Source organism: Sorex fumeus, unplaced genomic scaffold (assembly GCF_029834395.1).
Source record: "Sorex fumeus unplaced genomic scaffold, SorFum_2.1 ptg000072l, whole genome shotgun sequence".
Classification (NCBI taxonomy): domain Eukaryota; kingdom Metazoa; phylum Chordata; class Mammalia; order Eulipotyphla; family Soricidae; genus Sorex; species Sorex fumeus.
The window spans coordinates 17,121,047-17,142,882 of NW_026606129.1; the positions used below are offsets into that span (position 1 = coordinate 17,121,047).

The window sequence follows — 21,836 nt, forward strand, 5'->3', positions numbered from 1 at the left end:
GGAATACTCTCGGTAGCTTGCCGGGCTCTCTGAGAAGGGTGGAGGATAGTAAATGTTTTAATGTAAGAAATCCATCTGAACATGCCCTAGAATTAAAAATAATAGCACCATCTAAATATTAGCTGTTCTGATCATGAATGTGATTGTACTGTAGTATTGTGTCTCTACCTCCATCTCCAGTCCCTACTCCCATTCAGTCCCTCCACCTTCATAAGTAGGAAGGGTAATCTTCATAATGACATCTCTGGTCCCACTAAAAGGTGAATATCAGAAAAGAAGAGCAACATACCAGATAACCCAGACTGTCAGGAGTAGGACCCCTGGCCTTAAGTCTTGTTGTTTGGGATAAAAGCATGAAACAATAAAATGGCACTGAAGATCACCTTAGCCATATGGAAGCAGAGTGACAATAAAATAGAATGAGTCCTTTACATAGTCTCAGGAAAACACAGTGTGTTCTATTTCATAAGAATAGGGCCCAAGAAGTTTATCAGGATTTAAGGATCAAAGCTTGCATCAACTGGTATTGACTCCATTTCCTGGTACCAAGTGATCCTCTGCACATCACTGGGTGTGACCCCAAAGATCCTTAAGCACTGCTGGGGGTGCCCCAGGTAATCCCCAGAAACACAGGGCCCAAGCAGCACCATATGCTCATGTTCATACTGAATCTCTGGCCCAGTTGGCCAAGAATGGCCCGAAGCAACACCCCTCTAACAAGTAAAGTCCATCTAGCTGATATTTTTCTCTGCTTCCATTTCCCTTTCAATCACCAAAATCTGCAGTGAGTTGTGTTTACACATTCCAGTTTAGTTTTATTTCTCTACAGAGAATGAAGGGAAGCATCATAAGTACTTTCTAGAGTTAGAGTTCCCAGAAGATTTAGGCCTCCAGAGGTCAGCATAGTGGTGGCCATGGGAATGAGTACAAGAATCCTCGGGTGGGAATTTTAGGGGTCAAACAAGTTGTTCTCTCTCCGGGGAATTCTTCCCTGCATTCCCTAGAAAGAAGAGTTGGTTTTATTTTACTGCAAGAACCAACAGGGTTCCTGCCATCTGTGAGAAGATTTTAGATCAAGTAACCAGTCCTTTACCACTCACCTTGTGGAATGTGTGGAACGCAGACCTTAAAAAGAATCTCCTTCTCCAGGTTCTCCAGGGATTCAAAGTTTTCTGCATAATATACTTTGTCCTCATCTTTAGTGATTTCTAAAAGGTGAGCGTGTTTGGCTTCTCCCACCCCAATGGCAAAAATAATGACGTTTCTGTCCCTGAGAGCCTGGGCTGGGATGGCTACATTATCCTTGGCGACCCCATCAGTGATCACAATCAAATACTGATGAACATTGGGTCTCCCTCCTTTTGAACTGTCAAAAAAAGGCAGAGTGAAATTTAGGGCTTCGCCCGTGCAGGTGCCATCATTCATCTGCTTTATATTTGAAATGGCTCTGCGAATGTCCATCTTGAAGGAATATTGGTTGAGGATGAATTCTTCCCTGGCGGTTGTGCTGAACTGCAGAAGGCCAATCTGAATATCATCAGGACCAATATTTGCTTGGTTCACCAACCTTTTCATGAATTCCTTCATCTTCTCAAAATTTTCTGAGGAGATGGATTCCGAGCCATCGACTAAGAAGATGATGTCAGCTTTCCTATTCTTACAGGCTACAAGGGTGGGGTGAAAGAGAAAAATATTCACTCAGAATCAACAGTAAATTCATTACAAATCCTCAAGAATGTCTGGAATGGTATATGCAGATCATATTTTTAAAAAGGGAAGAAGAACAAATGAAATAAATTTTCCACAGACATTTGAGACTTTGAGGTTCAGCACAAGGCTCTCAAACTAAGACACTAACTGTGATGAAGACACAAAATTTGACTCGCTTGGTGTCTTTGAGGTCATGGTCATTCCACGTACAACACTCACTTTTTGACCAACGAATTCACTCCAAGTACAATACTCACTTTTGGATGAACAAATTCACATTTCAAGAGTAAATTCCATTCAATTATATTAGATACATAGAGTTGGAGAGACAGAAAAGCTAGAGGGAAAAATTCTTACTCTCTTAGGAGCAGATGTCCTTTACCACTTCTTGTTGGATGTTCTTCAAAGAATCAAATTCATGCACGAAAAATGTCTTGTCATTAGATAGTTCCTGAAGTTCAGCTGCATCAGCATCTCTGACTCCAATTGTATAAATGTTGACTCCTTTTCCCTTCAAAATCTCTAAGGGATTAGCCACTGGGTCCTCGGATTTCCCGGCAGTGATGATGATAAGATACCAGGGCACACCCATGCGAGCAGTGTCTGCAAAGACCTGGACCATAGTCCTCAAGGCATTGCCTGTCTTGGTGCCCCCACTCATCTTTTGGATGTCATCAATGGCTGTCTTCAATCCTGCCACACTAGAATACTGACCGAGGAGAAAATGAACATTTACTCCCTCTGAGTACTGAACAACTCCAAACTGTACTCTGTCTGGCCCAACATGGAACATTTTTATCATCTCATTCATAAACATCTTCATTTCCAGAAAATCATCTTGTTGAATGCTGTCAGATCCATCAATAAGGAAGTAAATATCTGCCTTCTCCACATGAGCACAACCTAGGCAGTAGAAAGAAGCAATGACCCATCAGAAGTGTGTGAAATGGCCTATCGTCAAAGTCATTGATCCTGATCTCCAGCCATCTTCCTTTAATACCTATTGTTCCCTTGAGAATCATCATCTGTCTTTTTTTCTGTGGGGGGTGGGTAGGAAAGGGCAGGGAAGGCATACCTTGTAAAGATCAGGACTTACTCCTTGCTCGAAGCTCAAGGATCACTCCACAAAACACAAGGCAAGAGCCCTACCTGCTCTATTTTCCTTTCTACCCTATGACTCAACATCTTTCTACAAAAGCGTGTGACTCTGCCCAAGGTTGCTCGCTGGCGAGGAGCATGATCAGTCCAGACTCTGGGAAGTCCAGAGAGCTCAAAAGGCTGGAGCACAGGCTTTACATGCAGGAGACTCCAATTCAGTTTCTGTGGCACCACAATGAACCCAAAGCACAAAGCTAAGAATAACCCCAAGCATTTCTGGGCATGCCCTCCCTGACACTTCCCCCAACAACAACAACAAAAAAACCCACAACAAAACTAACGGAAAACAAAATGTCTGAGGAGAGTCTGGGAATAGATACAACCAGTGATTAATAGGGAAAAGATGATACATACCCTAATCTCTTGCCATTTATATGGAAAGATTTGGAGGTGACTTTAGAATATTTTACTTGAGCTGGAGAGGTATTTCTGAATATGTTGAACAATCATGCCTCACATGCAAGCCCAAGCCTGAGTGAGTACCATCCCCAGCAATGCCCAGTTTTCCCTAAACACCTCTAGGAGTAACCCCTGAGCACAAAACTCAGCCCTATCTAAGAGAAGTCCTGCACTTCCTCTAGCATTGCCATGCCCCCGCCAAAGACACTGAGTCACCTCCCAAATAAATCACTTGCATCTAAGTTCTTGTCTCAGAGTCCATTTCGGATGAACTCCACATGCAGACATAAATATTGAGATTCCTCAAGTGGGAACATTGAGAAGGAGCTCAGAGTTCAAACCAGGGAAGAACTGAACTACGAATCATCTCAGGATCCCTTCTGACTTCCTGCTTCCCATGTGAGTCATACTGTTAAAATATATGAGCAAGAGAGCACTTTGTGAAACTCAATTTTACTAAGTCAAAACCTTCATGTTTGGAATGAACGTTCCTTCATTGACTCACTTGGTATTAAAGCTTGATTTCTAATGGACAAAAGAACTACACGTTACAAGAAGACTCAACTCTTTGCATCTCAGCTTCCTAATCTGAGAATTCTTCCTAAGAGAGAATCTTAGCACCTACTCCCAGTACGCTGATGGTGAGGGTTCAATAAGAACTTAGAAACAGCAGAACTGGTACCAATAAGATCATCCCCTGACTTATTTCAGCCAAACAACCATGGCCTGGAAAAGAATGAAGCAGTCTTTCCTATTCACTGCCTTCAGCAACCCTCCAGCTTCCTGGAACCCAGGAAAGATCAAAAGCCATTTCTTGCTCTCTGGCAATGGTCTGAAATGGCGCTCAGGTTAGCTCTAAGCCTTCACCTGGGAAGACCTTAGCTCACCTAATATGTATCATGTACTTCTTAAAACTGTGGCTTATTGACTGTATTTTCATATTTAGCAGTCTATCCTGTATGTGAAATGGCAACTCTCCCCTATGAGGACAGACACTGAAAGGAGATAGGACTTGGAAAGGTGGAGCGTAGAATTATCTTCTCCCCCTGCTGACCTGACTGAGAACTCCATCCCCACTGGGCATGGGGTAGATGACAGGCCTAAATCTAGTAACAGGACCACTGTCCAGGAGTTAGACCACTTCTGCAGCCAGCCCCAGTACTCCTCTGCAGTCCTTGGTCCTTGCACTGTCCAGGGGATCCCAGAGTCCTCAAACTACCTTTTTTTTATAGACTATTTTCTGCCAATCTTGGTAGATGGAAACATAAAGGAAAAAAGGAAGAGAATGTGCATATTTTTCACAGTCTGTATGTTGCTAAGTATTAACATCTGTTACATATACACAGTACTTAGCAGGGTGTCAAACACTGAGCAGATGGTCAATAAATGATAATATGATTGTTAAAGACCACCCAGGACAAAATCCTGGTAAAATTGTTCCAACTACCTACGTCTCCCACTCCCTTGCATCTTTCAGCTCATTTTCCTAATTCTAAGTTTCTTTTTAGGTACTGTGAAGACTGGGAAAGAAACCAGCTCTCAACTCCATGTATACTTGTTGAGTTATTTGGAATCCTTTCCCCTCCTTCTTCTCTGAAGAATTTAGGATCCAGGGTGCACAAGAAACTGAAATTCATTTCTAACTACTTTGTTCCTCATTCCAAGAATAAAGGAAAGGGGTCAAAAGCACACGTTACAGAAAAAGGTGGGTATTTAGATATATTAAACCTCAAGACCTCAGCAAAAGTAATTAATTCTAAAAATTACAGTATAATTTATTGATTAAAATATAAACAACAAAAGTTCAGTAATTTTTCACTGACGGAATCATCACAACCTTAAAATTATGTTAATATCCTACATTTTCATGTTATTGTCTTCCTACTTTAATTCTAATTTTAATCTGAGAAGTACAAGCATGAGTGGACAAAAATAGACAGACAAGTAGACATTACACACAAAGATATTCGTCAGAGCCAGTGGCAGATTTGGAATTTAAATTTCAGGCATCTTGACTACAAAGTGCATATATTTAACCATTTTCTTAATACATGTTCAATATGCATTCTTGGAAATGACCTCTACTGAAATTGTTCATAGATAATTGAGTTCCACTGTCCTATGTTTAACACAAATAATGCTCTGACAGCACATTGAATGCCTTCCCCTTTCTTCTTCATTCAGTGGCAGAATGAATATAGCTACCAATACTGTAGTCTCCAGCCCACATAGAGCATTTTTATTATGATGATGACTCTGTGAATAAAATGCCACAAAATCAATAGGAGCTCAGTATTAATGAAAGGTATTTTTGTAACTATAAAATTAGGTTAACTTCTTTTTAAATATACACAATCAAGGCAAGTTTTAAAAAAATAAATTTTAGATAACTCAATAGCTAGGTAGACTTTCTCTGATAGCAAAAAAAAAACAATAATTTCAGTATTTGAATTATTTCAAAAGTAGTTATGTTCTTTTTTCCACATTAAAGAACTGGAAGGGAGGAAGGAAGGAAGGAAGGAAGGAAGGAAGGAAGGAAGGAAGGAAGGGAGGGAGGGAGGGAGGGAGGGAGGGAGGGAAGAAACAAAGGGATGAAGAAAGGAGGGAGGGAGGGAAGGAAGGCTAACAACTATAGAAATGTACTACTGGCTAAAAACATAAACAGAAATGTAATCAACATGACTTACTCAAATATGTCTTGATTCAATACCAAAATATTTGCAAAATATTGATTATTTACATGCAATAAACTAAAATTTTTTCAGTTTCAAATTATGTGTGTGTCTTTTTTAGAAGTTTCCTGCTTTGAGTAACTTAAAACTTGGCACATGCACCAATTGGATCCAAAGGCTTCAAACTGTTAAAAAGAGAAAAGGGCTAAGGCAGGAGGTGGGAAGAATGTTTGCTTCATATTCTTCAGCACTATTTAAAATCAAGACAGAATAAAGATGTTATAAATTCTGTGTTTGCAGTTTTTAAAAATATTGTGGGCCTCCAGCAGTGTTGGGGTGGATGGTAGGGAAGAGGACTGTGCGGTACTGAGAACGGAACCCAGAGTTTTTGCATGTGCACTACCACTGATTTCTGCTTCCTAATGAATTGGCTCCAAAGTCTTGGGTAGAAGATGAATGTATGGAGCAAGAAGAGTAAAAGTCTTGTGGGCTCTTTTCAAGATTAAATTCGAAAAAGTTCCTCCTACCTGTTTGAAGAACATGGTGCATCTCAAGAGGGGAGATACTGCTGTCCATGACCTTCGGGCACAGTTGGTTCTTAATCACGTTCCCCACCACAAAGAGTTGCAGAAAGGATTCTAGGGGAATGACGTGCTTCCAAGGAGGATAGGATGCGATCTTTTCGAGGTCCGTACTCGCAGGCGCAAGCTGAGTGCTTACTGCATAGATGGTGGTGTCCGCCTTACGGAGGAGGGAGGCTGGTCTGGAAACACTATCTTGGGACGAACCTTCAGTGATGACCACGGCTATCTGTCTCACACCTTGCATCCTTCGGCTGCCTTTCTCTGGAAGGAGAACGCTGTTCCTTAGGAAGTCCAAGGCAGCACCAGTCTTGGTCTCTCCTCTTCTTTCCTGGAAGATTAATTTGTCCAAATGCCCCCAAATTTGTGCTTCAGTCTGATAGGTATCCAGAGAAAACTCAAGTCGTGATTCCTCACTGTAAAAAACCAATCCCATCCTCACAACATCAGGATGAATTCTCAGAGATCTGACAGTGTTCTTCAAGAAATTGACAATTTGTTGGAAATTTGATTGTCTGGCCCTGCTAACGTCCTCAATGAGGAATACAACATCAGCTGGGAAAGCAGTTGGACATGCTATAAATGAAACCAGAAAGAAAGGGCTTTACTGTAAGAACAAAGTGGTAAAAAACAAAACACCATTGATCTTACAAATAAGAGTAATATGTGATAGTTCAGACAAAATATAGGTTATAGTGATATAGAGAAATCGGGCTATTTTACCAGAAAGTTTTCTTAGGAATTGAAGGGTAAAAAGCAGAGACAATACAAAAAGAAAAGAAAAAAACTCATACCAATACTCCTGATAAATGTAAAAGATATTCAACAAAATCTTAGAAATTTTAATTCGTTAATACATTCTAAGGAGAGTATTTCACATCAAGTGCTTGTATTCCAAGAATGAAATGATGGTTCATATACACATATCAATAATGAGGTAAATCACATCAACAAAAGGAATTATAAAAGTCTTATGGACATATAACTAAATGCAGAGTCCACTTTAGACAATATTAAATCTGTTTATTATAAAATTATCAATAAAATAGGGACAGAGCAAATATGCTCTGTAAAGACCATATATGACAAATTCACAGCTAACATCAAAATAAAAACTAAAAAGGTTTTCTTCTACGATTAGGCAAAAGACAAAAATGTCCACTCTTGCTTCTAGTTATTAACATAATATTACAAGACTTACCCACAGAAATTAGGCAAGACATTATTTACATTCAAAACACATTAGCAAAATATTTAATGGTATTAGCTTCCATTGTGTAGTCAGAGCTTGTAACAAAAGCAAAAATAAACAAGTGGCATTACACTAAACTAAAATGCTCCTGCACTTCCAAAGAAACAATCACTAAAACAAAAATACTTGGCACTGAATGGGAGGCTGTAGTCACTTTGCATACAACTGGCAAAAGCTAAAAATCCAAGACAAATAAGAACTCACAAAACTGAACAACAAGAAAACACAGGTTCATCAATAAATGAAGAGAAAAGAAGACAAACAAATGGCAAGAGGCACATAAAAATGTGCTCAGTTTCACTATTTCTCAGAGAAACTCAAATCAGAACAACAATGAGATATTGCCTCACACCAGTAAGAATGGCTAGAGGGATAGCACAGCAGTAGAGCGTTTGCCTTGCACGTGGCAGACTTGGCCGACCCGGGTTTGATTCCTCCGCCCCTCTCAGAGAGCCCGGCAAGCTACTGAGAGTATCTCGCCTTCACAGTAAAGCCTGGCATGCTACCTGTGACACATATTAGACATTCCAAAAACAATAACGAGTCTCACAATGGAGACATTACTGGGCCCACGCAAGCAAATCGATGAACAACAGGAGGACAGTGCTACAGTGCTACCAGTAAGAATGGCCTATATTAAAATATATCAGGAAGAGTGCTGGTGTAAATACAGAGAAAAGGGAACCATATTTACTGTCAGTGAAAATGTAAACTGGTGCAGAAAATTGTATATATATTTTTGTATAAAATTGTATATATATTTTTGTATATATATTTTTCAAAATATTAAAATTACATGGTCCAGAAATTCTACTCTTAATATTTCTCTTTAAAATGCAAAAAAAATAAAAAAAAAACAAGGAACCAGAGAGATAATAAAAAAGGTTACTCACTTGCCTTGCATCAGGAATAAGTCCTGAACACTGCTGAGTATGGTGTAACCACTCCCACCCCAATTCAAAACCACTAATTTGAAAAGTTGCATACCTATAGCCACTGCAGCATTATTTACAAAAACTAATATTTGGAAACAATATAAATGTCACAAGATGAATGAGTGGATAAGGAATATGTGACATCGCCACTGGCCAAGCAAGTGAAAACACAGATAGACAAATGGGACTATCTTAAACTAAGAAGCTTCTACACCTCCAAAGAAACAGTGACCAAAATACAAAGACAGTCTACAGAATGGGAAAGGATATTCGCCCAATACACCTCCAACAAGGGGTTGATATCAAGGATATACAAAGTACTGGTTGAACTCCACAAGAAGAAAACATCCAACCCCATCAAAAAATGGGGCAATGAAATGAACAGAAACTTTCTCAAAGAAGAAATCCGAATGGCAAAAAAGCACATGAGAAAATGCTCTACATCATTAATCGTCAGGAATATGCAGATCAAAACCACAATGAGACACCATCTCATACCACAGAGACTGGCCCACATCCAAAAGAACAAAAGCAACCGGTGCTGGCGTGGATGTGGCGAGAAAGGGACCCTCCTTCACTGCTGGTGGGAATGCCGACTGGTTCAACCCTTTTGGAAAACAGTATAGACGATTCTCAAAAAATTAGAAATTGAGCTCCCATTTGATCCAGCAATACCACTCCTGGGCATATATGCCAGAGAGGCAAAAAAGTATATTCGAAGTGACATCTTCACTTGTTTTTTATTGCAGCACTGTTTGCAATAGCCAGAATCTGGAAAAAAAAATTGACTGCCCGAGAACAGATGACTGGTTAAAGAAACTTTGGTATATATACACAATGGAGTACTATATAACTGTTAGAAAAGATGAAGTCATGAAATTTACATACAAGTGGTACTACATGGAAAGTATCATGCTAAGGGAAATTAGTCAGAAAGAAAGGGACAGACATAGAAAGATAGCATTCATCTGGGGAACATAAAGTAACAAAATAGGAGACTAACACCCAAAAATAGCCGAGATAAGTAACAGGAGGTTCACTCCGTGGCTTGGAGGCCAGCTTCACATGTTAGGGGAAAAGGTAGCTCAGATAGAGAAGGGAGCACCAAATAAAGGGTGTTGGAAGGATCCTCCCAGGATGGGAGAGGCATGCTGAAAGTAGACTATAGACCTAGCATGGTTGCCACTAATGCCTCTTTTGCAAATCACAGCACCCAAAAGGAGAGAGAGAACAAAGGGGAATGCCCTGCCACAGAAGCAGGGTAGAGTGGGGGGGGGGGGGTAGATGGCGGGTGGGAGGAATACTGGGATCCATGGTGGTGGGAAATGGGCACTGGTGGAGGGATGGGTATTTGATCATTGTATAATTGAAACCCAAGCACAAAAATTTGTAAGTCTACAACTGTACCTCATGATGTCTCACTAATAAAATTTTTTTTTAAATTTAAAAAAGGAATATGTGACACATTCACACAGTGGAATACTACTCAGCCATTATCAATATGAAATCTTGTCTTTTGCTGCAACATGGAAGAAGCTGGAGGAGGTCATACCAATTGAAATAAGTCAAAGGGGGAAAGATAAATACCAAATGCTCTTATATGTATCATATAAAGAAACAAGAGAGGAAATAGACTATTCTTTTGGTCGTAAAATGACCATAAAAAAGGTATTTCCAGACTACTCTAACAATAACAGAGAAATATAAAAAATATAAAAATAGAGCCAAACCTAGATAGGCCAACTTCCAGTCAAATCCCAATTTGTAAAATAGTTTCGGCAAGATTAGCAAAGCTATTCACCTGATCCCAAGGTCAGTTGTCTCCTGAAAGATCTGTGAAAATAATTTATTCCTTCCAGTCAAAATATTGGGTGATTTATTTTGCATCAACTGTGATTATAGTTAATGCAGGGTAAATGCTTTTGATAAGGACATACTCCTCCTCTTTTTAAATCTCCTGTGGCCATATTGAGGAATTCAGAACACACCATCCTTCTCCTTTATTGCCCTAAACTTTTCTATTATGCTGAGGCAACCCATGTTTCACACCTCATAACTAAATCTTACCAGGAGCAGCCTCCTCAATCTCAACTCTGGATTCACGTCCTTGGATCACCACATTCATATTCTGAATCATCTCGCTGATTCCATCTTGTCCTTGCTTCTCATATACAAGGGAGGGAGACCCTATATACTCCAGTTCTCTCCTCTCAAAGTCTTGTAAACCCACAGACATGACTTTCACGCCTTTCTCCTTCAGGATCTGTGCAGCATCCTTGACCTCATCCGAAGATTTACCCGAGGTAATGACTACTGCATACTGGGGAATTCCCTGCAGAAATCGACTTCCAGCTGCCTCCTGGAAAAATATCTGATGAAGGTATCTCAGAGCTCTGCCTGTCCGCCTGGAGCCACCTCGAAGCACAAACTGGTCTTGGATATGAGCAAAAATCTCATCCTGGGTCTGGTAGGTATTGAGCAGAAATTCAGTGTAAGCTTGTCCACCATACTGTGCCAGTCCAATATGGTACTTGTCTTTGCCAACATCCAACAAGCCAACCACTTTGGAGATGAAAGTCTGCATCCACTGGAAACTGACCCTTGATGTTTCCTGTGATGTGTCAGCAAGAAAGACAACATCTGCATAGGTCTTGGGAAATTCTGGAGTGGAAGAGAGAAGGGTGGGGGGCAGAAATATGTAGAAGAAAGTAAATTAAATTAAAAGTTCATGATACATGAATGCAAGAATGTTTAGGTTTAGGGTGGGAAGCATAAGAGAACAAGTTATTACTGAGGCAACACTGTATGTATTGGATATCCACCTCATCAATGTGAAGCAAAGTTCTCCCCGCTTATGCCCTGCTGCTTTTTGTCTACCTTGGTAGACTGTAATCCCTTTCAATTATTCTTCCTCAGTCAATGAAAGAGGCAAAGGAATTTAATGTATGCTGTCATTACTGTATGCAGCTTTCTATACATGTCATCTTATTTGATGCTCATAAACTATCCTGCAAGGCAGATGAGAAAACAGAGTGAAGGAGAGAAGCTGTGTCCATCCTCAGATGTTTGGCAAAGGCAGGATTGACCAAACAGGCCATCTGGACTCTAAAACCCATGCTGTTTGCTCTGAAAAACATGATAGGGTACTGTTCTCTCCTCACAAGAACTCCCTGCATCCTTCCATCCCCAGTTCAGATGGAAGTTTAGAAAAGCCACAGCGGTGGTAGACAACTGTTCCACCCGGTCTCGATAGGCAGTTCATTCTGGCTCAGTGTAGTCAGGTAAATTTAGTTGAACTACTGCGGGGGGGTGGGGGGAGGTTGTTCTGGTTTGGTTTTAATTATTATTATTATTTTAAAATTTAATTATTGAATCACAGTGATATGCACATTTACAAAGTTGTTCGTGATTGGATTTTAATCATAATGTTCCAACCCAACCCGTGTCCCTTCACTAATGTACTTTTCCCACCACCAGTGATCCCAGTTTCCCTCCCTCTCCTTCCTCCCTACCTGCACTATGGAGGATATGTGTTGTTTTTTTCTCTCTCTCTCTCTCTCTCCTTCACTTTCTCTCCCTCATTCTCTCTTTCCTTTTGGACCTTATGGTTTGCAATACAGACAATGACAGGCTGTCAGAACTACTGGGTTTTGACACAACCTCTTACCTTTTATCTTACTCTCCACTGACGAGCACAGAGTCTGAAGAATTCTTCCTGAGAAATCCTGCAAGATGTTAAAATTTTCTGTGTTGAAGAGAAACTTCTCAAAAGGCTCACTGGCTATTTTTTGCAACTCCTGGACATCCTGAACATTAACCCCTACCACATACACAAGAACTCCGTCTTCTTTCAACACTTCAGCTGCCTTCTGAACTTCATCAAGTGACTCGCCATCTGTCAGCAGGATAACTATCTGAGGAACCCTGTCCTTGGCCCGGCTGCCAGCTGCCTCAGTCAAGTAGTTGGTCCTGAGAAACTCCAGGGCACTCCCTGTGTTTGTGCCTCCCGTTCGATAGGGAAGATTCTGGATTTGCTCCAGGACTATGCTCTTCTGAGTGTACTGGTTCAGCTGAAAGGCAGGGTAGCTGTTATCATTATACTGAACAAGTCCTACTCGGACCTGGTCACTGCCGATGTTAAGCCCCAAAACAACAGAATAAAGAAAATTCTTCACTTTCTGGAAGTTCTGGGGCCCAATGCTAGTTGAGCTGTCTACGAGGAACACAATGTCTGCCAGGACTGCTTCTCTGCAAGCTGTAAGGGAGCGAACAGAAGATAGGAGGTCAGCAAGTATATACTCAAAATGCTTGAAACTAATGATGTTAAAAAACTGTATAAAAAGAGGGACAGCAACCAAATTTAAAAGGTGCCTGTCAAGATGGCAGGTTGGCGCTGGGCCATGGGTAGGAGAGAGAATCGGGAAACACTGGAAGTTGTTCCAACTTCCAATCTGGAAGTTGACACTGGTGGTGAGATCAGTCATAGAATATCATAATAGAATATTGTACATTAAAAACTGGAGCGATAGCACAGCTGGTAGGGTGTTTACCTTTCACATGGCTGAGCCAGTTTCGATTCCTCTGCCCCTCTCCAAGAGCTGGGCAAGCTACCAAGAGTATCCAACCCGTATGGCAAAGCCTGGCAAGCTACTCATGATGTATTCAATATTCCAAAAACAGTAACAAGTCTCACAATGGAGACATTACTGGTGTCTGCTCGAGCAAATTGATGAACAATGGGAAGACAAAGCTACAGTGCTACATCAAAAACCCAACTATGAATAACTTTATAACTCACGGTACATTAATAAATTAATAAAATAAAATTTAGATAAAAAGAGGGAAATACTGGGCAGCTGATGAACCAACTTAGTGTCCCCATTCTACTGATATCTCCAATCTTGAAATCCACTTGAACAATCTCTTGAGTCTCATAAAGGAGAAGCATACTTCTACAAAGGCAGTGCCATACTGAGAAAAGGACTGTCCTCTTTCTTTTTTTTTTCCCTTTATTTTATTTTATTTTTTTTAAGTTGTAGATTTACAATTTTTGTGCTTTGGTTTCAATTATACAATGATCAGATACCCATCCCTCCACCAGTGCCCATTTTCCACCACCATGGATAATATCCCTCCCACCCCATCCCTCCATCCCCCCTGTCTCTGTGGCAGGGCAATCCCCTGTGTTCTCTCTCTCCTTTTGGGTGTTGTGGTCTGCAAAAGAGGCATTGAGTGGCAAACATGTTCAGTCCATAGTCTACTTTTGACATGCATCTCCCCTCCTGGGAGGATCCTCCAAACATCCTTTATTTGGTGCTCCCTTCTCTATCTGAACTGCCCTTTCCTCTAGGATACCCGGCTGGCCTCTAAGTTATGGAGTAATCCTCCTGGTGCTGATCTCAGCTATTCTTGGGTATTAATCTCATACTTTGTTACTTTATATCCCCCAGAAGGACTGTCCTCTTTCAAGTGATAATAAACTTTATCTCTTAGAGTATATGATACCAACTTCTCTGAAAGTTGAAATATAGACTGTGTCCCATAATAAATACCCTTCTAACTTGACCATTTAGTAGCCCTATATTCTATTTATCAGTAATCACTTTAAGACTCAATATCCCTCTCTATAGCATCAAAATCTTTATACTGGTCCTTATATTCTCATGGGTTTTTTTTTCAGAGAAAAGTAAGATGACATGCTTTTACAGACAATAGTGTTTTGCTCAGGTGTTTCTTTTAATTCCTATTTACCATTCTCTGTTCTTTGGGGGTACTTTCTTTGGTTACTGAAACTTCTTTACCAAACCATAATGCCCAAAATAGAGAGAGAGTAAGAAGGAAATTACCTGCCATAGAGACACGGGGTAGGTTCAGGGGGGATGGTGGGGGAAGGATACTAGGGGTAATGGTGGTGGAAAACATACACTGGTGGAGGGCTGGGTGTTCAATCATCTTATGACTGAAACTCAATCATGAAAGCTTTGTAATTGTATCTCACAGTGAATCAATAAAAAGAAATTAGATAAATAAAAAATCAAAAGAAAAAAACCTTCTTTGCCTATAATATAAGAAAGTCCAATTCCTGAACCCTTGGAATACCTGTGGTGGGATTGGTGTCACAACATTTTATACCCCAAACAGTTCTATTATAAACAGCTTATAAATTGTGGTGTCAATTTTAAAAATTGAAAGAGAAAAAAAAGCCCAGTTCCTTACCTTGGGTCAAAACTCCTTAGAGAAAACCCTTGAGCTTCCCAGTTCTCTAAGATCAACTGAAAACCACCCTCTGTGTAACTTCTGCCTGAGATCACACTCTTTCTTACTTTCCTTTACTTCTTTAACTTCCCTCACATACTTATGAATCTTCTGGGAATTCTCCTCAAATAGAAAACATATATCCAAATCCTTGCCTCAGGCTCTGATTCTAGTGAATGTATTTCTAAAACATATGTTATATTGGATTACATCTGCTCTTAAAATCCTATAACCAAAGCTTACGTGTTGCCTCAGGTTCCCAATATTAAAAAAAATCAGGTCTATATAAAAAAAAAGAGTTGCTAAGTCTTTGGTCAATGATTGGAGTGGCAATAATATAGATAGTTTACTATGGAGTTTCATTATTAAAATTAAACAAACACCCAGATGAAAAATAACAGTGGCAGAGGTGAGTAAGAAAGTTTGGAGTTCTGTGATGCCTTCATCAGACTTAGGAAAGGAAAACTTTTAGTACCTGGAGAGATGTGGTTGGTAGGTTGAACTGCCTTGGCCAAAATATCACAGAGCTCCTGCTTCAGCTTTGGAGCCAAACTGCCCAGATCAGAGAAGTTGGGAGCAAAGGTGGTGAACTTCTCCACGGGATGACTTGCCACTACCTTGAGCTCTGCCATAACTGCATCTTTGATGCCAATGGCATACAGCAGGATGCCTGCCCTCCTAAAGGCCTCAGCGGGTTCCTGCAGAGTGTCCTCAACTGCACCACTGCTGATCAGCACGACGATCTGAGGCACACCTTGCCCTGCCCGGCTCCCGGCTGTTTCCTGGAAGTGGTGATCTAGAAGGAACTGCAGGGCCAAGCCCATCTTGTTGCTTCCTGACTGAAACTTAAGCTTCTGGATATGTCTCACGATTTGGGTTTTTTGGTGGTAGGTTGAAAGTAGGAACTCAGAACGGGGCACATTGTTGTACAGGGTCAAGCCCACACGGATGGTCTCTTTGGTGACATTGAAGCCCTGGATCACACTGATCAAGAAGTTGCGCATGGTGCGGGCATGCTGCGGGGGCTTGATGTTGGTGTCCACAAGAAATACGACATCTCCAACAGAGGCCTCCTTGCAGACTGAGGAAGAGAGGCAGTTTTAAGACACAACGTTGAAAAATTGACAACCACTAGCAAGAATCTACCTTCCAAATCAATGCCTTTATACCCCATAGATCTGCCTGCACAGCTCTCTACTGATGACTTAAGATGCACAAGGTCCAGGAACACCATCACTACCCTTTTCTTCCTGTTACTCACTGTTAACTTCTGCTCACCTTCCATTCAAATAGACATTTGATCCTTCTGTGGATCCCTGATTGTGGCTTTCACTCATCCCTTAAATAAAACAAACTAACTTACCATCGGAGTACAGGAGGCTATTGGTACCCACCTAGATCTCCTTGGCCAGCTAGTATGCCGAAGCCCCATCTGCATCAAATACTGAAGTCAATTGCTCAAATTAGAGATTTTGTCCAGTCTTTTCTTTTTCTTTTTGGGTCACACCTGACAATGCTTAGGGGTTACTCCTGGCTCTTCACTCAAGAATCACTCCTGGCAGTGCTTAGGGGACCATATAGGATGTCAGGGATTGAACCTGGGTCGGTCATATGTGCAAGGCAAATGCCCTACGCACTGTGCTATCACTCCAACCTCAATCCAGAGTCTTGTTTCATGTGAAGGACCTGTCCAAAGACATATAGGAAGTTACAGTCCCCTGGGATGGCCCCATATTTTAATTACAGCCTTATGAAAATAGTACATGGTGCTGGTAGCTTCAGTGGTAAGCTCCCATAGTGCAATCTTACCTGTGGCTCTATCACTGAGTGACAATCACAGCCCCGTTTCACTTCTCTCACTCCCTCACCATTGTTCCAAAGAGTACAAGCATGCTGCATTTTTTGAATATGCACACAAATCCACTTGACTTTTTATCAAAGACCAACATTATTTTTTCTTACCTAAGAAAACTAAAAAGGATTCTTTGTTTTTAAAATAAAATCAAAGGTCATAAATAGTTTTCAGTGCCATTTTTAAGCAGTGCAAACCCCAAAAGTTGGCACTGTCACGTTTTTTCCCCTGGGAAGCACTTTAAATAGACAGTGTGTTTGCCATGTCATTTCTGAATTTACTTTTTGTCAGCATTACTTTAGGTTGTGTGAGATATTTGGTGTGATTTAGCATCTATAAATGAATGGTAATTGCTCCTTTGTTCTCTAGACCAAGGTTTCACAGGAATGGCCCTTTTCTGGAGAATAATGAAATTATTTAAAAACAACACTCTCACTAAATTTTTATCCAAAGCTCTGCTTCTAGGAAATTTGATTAAGACATCAAAATTTTCACCTCTGACCTCTGGTCCCCCTTGGTTACACTCCAGTTCCATCTACTTTGACTCTTGAGACTAAAGTGGGTGTAGCTTACATTAGTCTTTTTGCTTCCTGAACTTTGTTTGCATTGTGTAGCTATTTCTCCCAAGCCCAGCTTTCTTTCTGGAAACCACATTCCCAATAGTTGCTGGAACAAAAGGGGCTTGAGCTGAGCTCTCCAGTATGGAGAAAGTTGGACACTGAACACCTGGTCCAGCAGGATTTGAGTAAGTAGCAGATCTCTCTGGGTCTCAGAATCTAACTCTCTGGTATAATGGGGACAGATCACCTGCTCTTTGCCAACTCACATTTCACTTTTCTGTGGATGAAGAAAAACTTGTATGGACAAAAATGAAAAGGTGAGCATGATCTATTTGTCAGTGGCCATCAAGTTTCCTTACCCTACACCTCACACTTGTTTGTTCAGTGTGATGGGCATAAAACTCACAAAACTCATGATGGGAGGGAAGAGGAACAAAAGCAGACGTGAGCTAAACATTTCTGGGGTTTAAAAGTGTTTGGCCAGATTGCATGGGATGTAAAGTAGAAGGTGTCCAATCTTGATTTAAAAAAGTATTAACACACAGGGATTAACCTGTAATAACATGTTAGTTACCTCTTATACAAGGGCTTAATGTTGTATCTTTAAGGTAAGATACAATCTTCACATACTTCCTTCTAAGAAAACCTTTTATGAACATTTTTAGATAATTATTAATAACAAATAATATAAAATAAATTATTTAGGGCGGTGCTATTGGGGAAGATTTGGGTGGTGGTTGGGAAAATTGTAAATAATGGTGGTGGGAAGGTGCAATGGTGGTAGCATTGGTGTTGGAATATTCAATGTAATAAATCATCATGAATAACTTTATAAAAAGAAAATAAATAAGTAAATAAATTTTTTTTTAAAAATGAACTTTTCCTACAAACTTCACTAAAAAATAGTTCCAGAACCCAGCTCTGATCCTTGAATATACCTTTTGACAAAACCCTTTACACTGTATAATAATTATTTCCCTTTCTTAACATTGAGCCAGTTACAAGTGTCCTTATATAGAAAAGAGATCATGGAGTTTATAAAGTACAACATAAACTTAGTAAATGTTCAGTGAATTATTGAAAAAAAAGTGGTTGGATAGCCAAGGGATAATTCCACAATAGTTAAATGCATTCTGAATTTTATTTTAGAGCAAAACTTCAGGCTTCAGATGCCATACCATATCTGACTAATATTATTTTTTTTCTACCCTCTTCACGAGTTTCTCTTCGTTCCAGGCTCGTAGGTCCAGTTTTTCAAACTCCCCATGTTCCCTCTTGTCACTGGGCTTTCACAAGCTATCCCCCACACAAGACTTATGTCCTTTCTTCTTTTATAGTTCCTTTCATTTTCTTTTCTTCTTCCTTTCCTCATTTACTTCTTGCCTCCCTCCCCCACTCCCTTTTTCTTCTCTTCCCTTTCTTCTCTTTTTTAGGCTTTCTTTTCCTGATAAATTCCCACAGAATGGGGTATTTTCATCTTGGTTTGTAATCTAACATTTATTTGCATGCTTATTTGGTTAATAACTGGACTTTGAGCTCCATATACTTTGATTGACCACAAATATTTTGTTGACTAACAAAAAAAATGAGCAAGGAAATATTTGGGGAGGAAAAAGGGAGAAAAACAATTGAATCCCAAAATTGACTATCGCCCTATAGCAATGACTCTGGACCCCAATAATTTACAATCTTAGAATTCCAGAAGTGCGTGGCTACTTTCGCGGGCCGTGCGACTTCTCATCATATTCAAAGTGAGCAATAGAAAATAAATTATCTAGCATCTGCCCCTGACAGGCAGGCTTGAATGGTGTTGGGAAAATTTGAGCAAACTATAATGCCCCAAAGTAGAGAGAGTGTATTGGGGAAATTGTCTGCCATAGTGGCAGGGAAAGGATTAGGATGGGCAGGGAGAGGATTAGGATGCTCAAACATAAAAGTTTTGTAACTGTATCTCATGGTGATTTAATAAAAAAAATGGGGAGACAGCAATACCACTCCTGGGAATATATCCCAGAGAGGCAAAAATGTATAGTCGAAGTGACATCTGCACTTGTTTGTTCATTGCAGCACTCTTTACAATAGCCAGAAACTGGAAGAAACCTGAATGCCCATGAACAGATGACTGGTTAAAGAAACTTTGGTACATCTACACAATGGAGTACTATGTAGCTGTTAGAAAAGATGAAGTCATGAAATTTACATACAAGTCGTACAATATGGAAAGTATCATGCTAAGCGAAATGAGTCAGAAAGAGAGGGATAGACATAGAAAGATTGCATTCATCTGGGGGATATAAAGTAACAAAGTATGAGATTAATACCCAAGAATAGCTGAGATCAGCACCAGGAGGATTACTCCATAACTTAGAGGCCAGCCGGGTATCCTAGAGGAAAGGGCAGTTCAGATAGAGAAGGGAGCACCAAATAAAGGATGTTTGGAGGATCCTCCCAGGAGGGGAGATGCATGTCGAAAGTAGACTATGGACTGAACATGTTTGCCACTCAATGCCTCTTTTGCAGACCACAACACCCAAAAGGAGAGAGAGAACACAGGGGATTGCCCTGCCACAGAGACAGGGGGGATGGGGGGATGGGGGTGGGAGGGATATTATCCATGGTGGTGGAAAATGGGCACTGGTGGAGGGATGGGTATCTGATCATTGTATAATTGAAACCAAAGCACAAAAAATTGTAAATCTACAACTTTAAAAAAAAATAAAATAAAATAAAGGGAAAAAAATGGGGAGAAAAAAGACATAATTTACAAGAATATAAACACCAATTAAACCAAATAAGGGGAGGAGAAAACTTTAGAAGTGAAAATAATTCTTTGGGAATTATTCAATACTGTAACCACGAAGTATGTATGGCTATATGAGCATGTGAAATATAATTGCTGTGACTAAGAAAATTTCTATGACTATGAAAATTTCTAAGAAAATTGCTATGACTAAGTAAATTTCACTAGAATTTAAATTTAATTTAAATAGTCAAAAGTGATCAGAGACCAATGTATTGAACACTTAGTGCATAATAAGGAATTTAATAAATCCATCTCACACACACACAAAAAGGAAAATTAGAACCTTGAAAGACAAACTGATTCAGGTAAATTCTTTCAAAGAAACAATATTAGAAACCAGGTCTCCTGACATTCACACACTCAACCTGAGTTTAAGATTCAGCACTACATGGTCCCTCAAGTATTGCCAAATACATACCTGGGAGGCCCCAAGCACTTGTAGGGAGCCTAGGTAATCCTAGCACTGAAGGGCCCTTGGAAAATCACATTATTGGGCCCTTCCATTGAACCAGCCATCTGGTTGTCTGAGAATCACCTCCTGAGTACCACATGGGAGTCCTTACTCAAATAAAATTAAAAATAAATCAGGAGTCCATATGACAGACAGGCAAATATCACATGACAATTTAGACAGAGAAGGACTGGGTGGACTCCAGAGATAGTGAATCCATTATTTGTAAGGTCTTGAGTGCCACCTGTCAGAAGTTTGCCTAATCTTGTTAATAAAGCCAAGTGGAGCCATTATTGTACAAAGTTTAAGACTATTAAACTTTGTCTCCTTTTGGCCCTCAAAATGCAATTATATTAGAGATGAGAATTCAGAAAGTGCTCCATGGAAGGTTGACTGTCCTATCCCCTTCACATCTTCTTTGGAGGAGACCAAACACAGACCATGAAGTGTTTATTTGATCTGTGCAATCAAAAGAAGCCATCCATAAGTGAATACTTTCCATACAAAGAAGTAATTATTCCATCAAGTAACTTTAGAGATGTGTACTTTCTGTTACAATTATCCATTGTCACTTTCAAAACCCTTTCACCACTTCTTTTCCATTTTAGTAAGTGTTTGAAAGAGGAAAAGAGGAAGCCCACAGCTTCTTTCCATAAGTGAGGAGAATTAGAAAACTTAGAGAACAAGTTTTTTTTCCCTCCAAAAACACTCTGTCTAGATAAGGATATTTGAGTAATTAAATCTCAGTTTTATCTCAGTGGTGGTTTCAGTCTACTTAAAGAATCTCATCTTGATGAGAATTTCATCTTGAAAAGTCCCAACAATCCATATAAATTGCTAAAAAAAAATACAGCAATCTCATTAGCACTGGATTAAGTTATCTATTTCGTAACAATCACCCCTCAGGAAATCTCTGTCAAAGAAGAAAATGTAAAACACAGATTCAGATTCAACAGGATAGACCCAGATATACAAAAGCATTTATAGCTTAGTAAGAAAACATTAAGAGATCTTGACAGCATTCAGCCGAAGAGAAGGACTACATGGAGGGTGGGATCCACAGATCCCGAAGGAAAAAAAAAAAAAAAGGTTCCAAAAAGAGCCGAGATCATCGGGAAGTCCCAGATGGGGTAGGTACCGCATCCCGCCTCCCCCAGATGGAACCCCGGTGACCAGAAGCCTCTACAAGCACAGCTCGAGTATGCGGG

General features: G+C 40.1%; 1 protein-coding gene across 1 annotated transcript in view; it reads right to left on the reverse strand.

Moving 5' to 3' along the window:
* Window positions 1-21,836, reverse strand: part of LOC130037460 (collagen alpha-4(VI) chain-like) — a 125,060-nt gene that overhangs the window by 100,983 nt on the left and 2,241 nt on the right. The window contains 6 exon segments of the mRNA XM_056129304.1: window positions 1,101-1,664; window positions 2,068-2,613; window positions 6,467-7,096; window positions 10,775-11,368; window positions 12,375-12,962; window positions 15,438-16,043. Coding sequence (XP_055985279.1) covers window positions 1,101-1,664; window positions 2,068-2,613; window positions 6,467-7,096; window positions 10,775-11,368; window positions 12,375-12,962; window positions 15,438-16,043 — 3,528 coding nt within the window.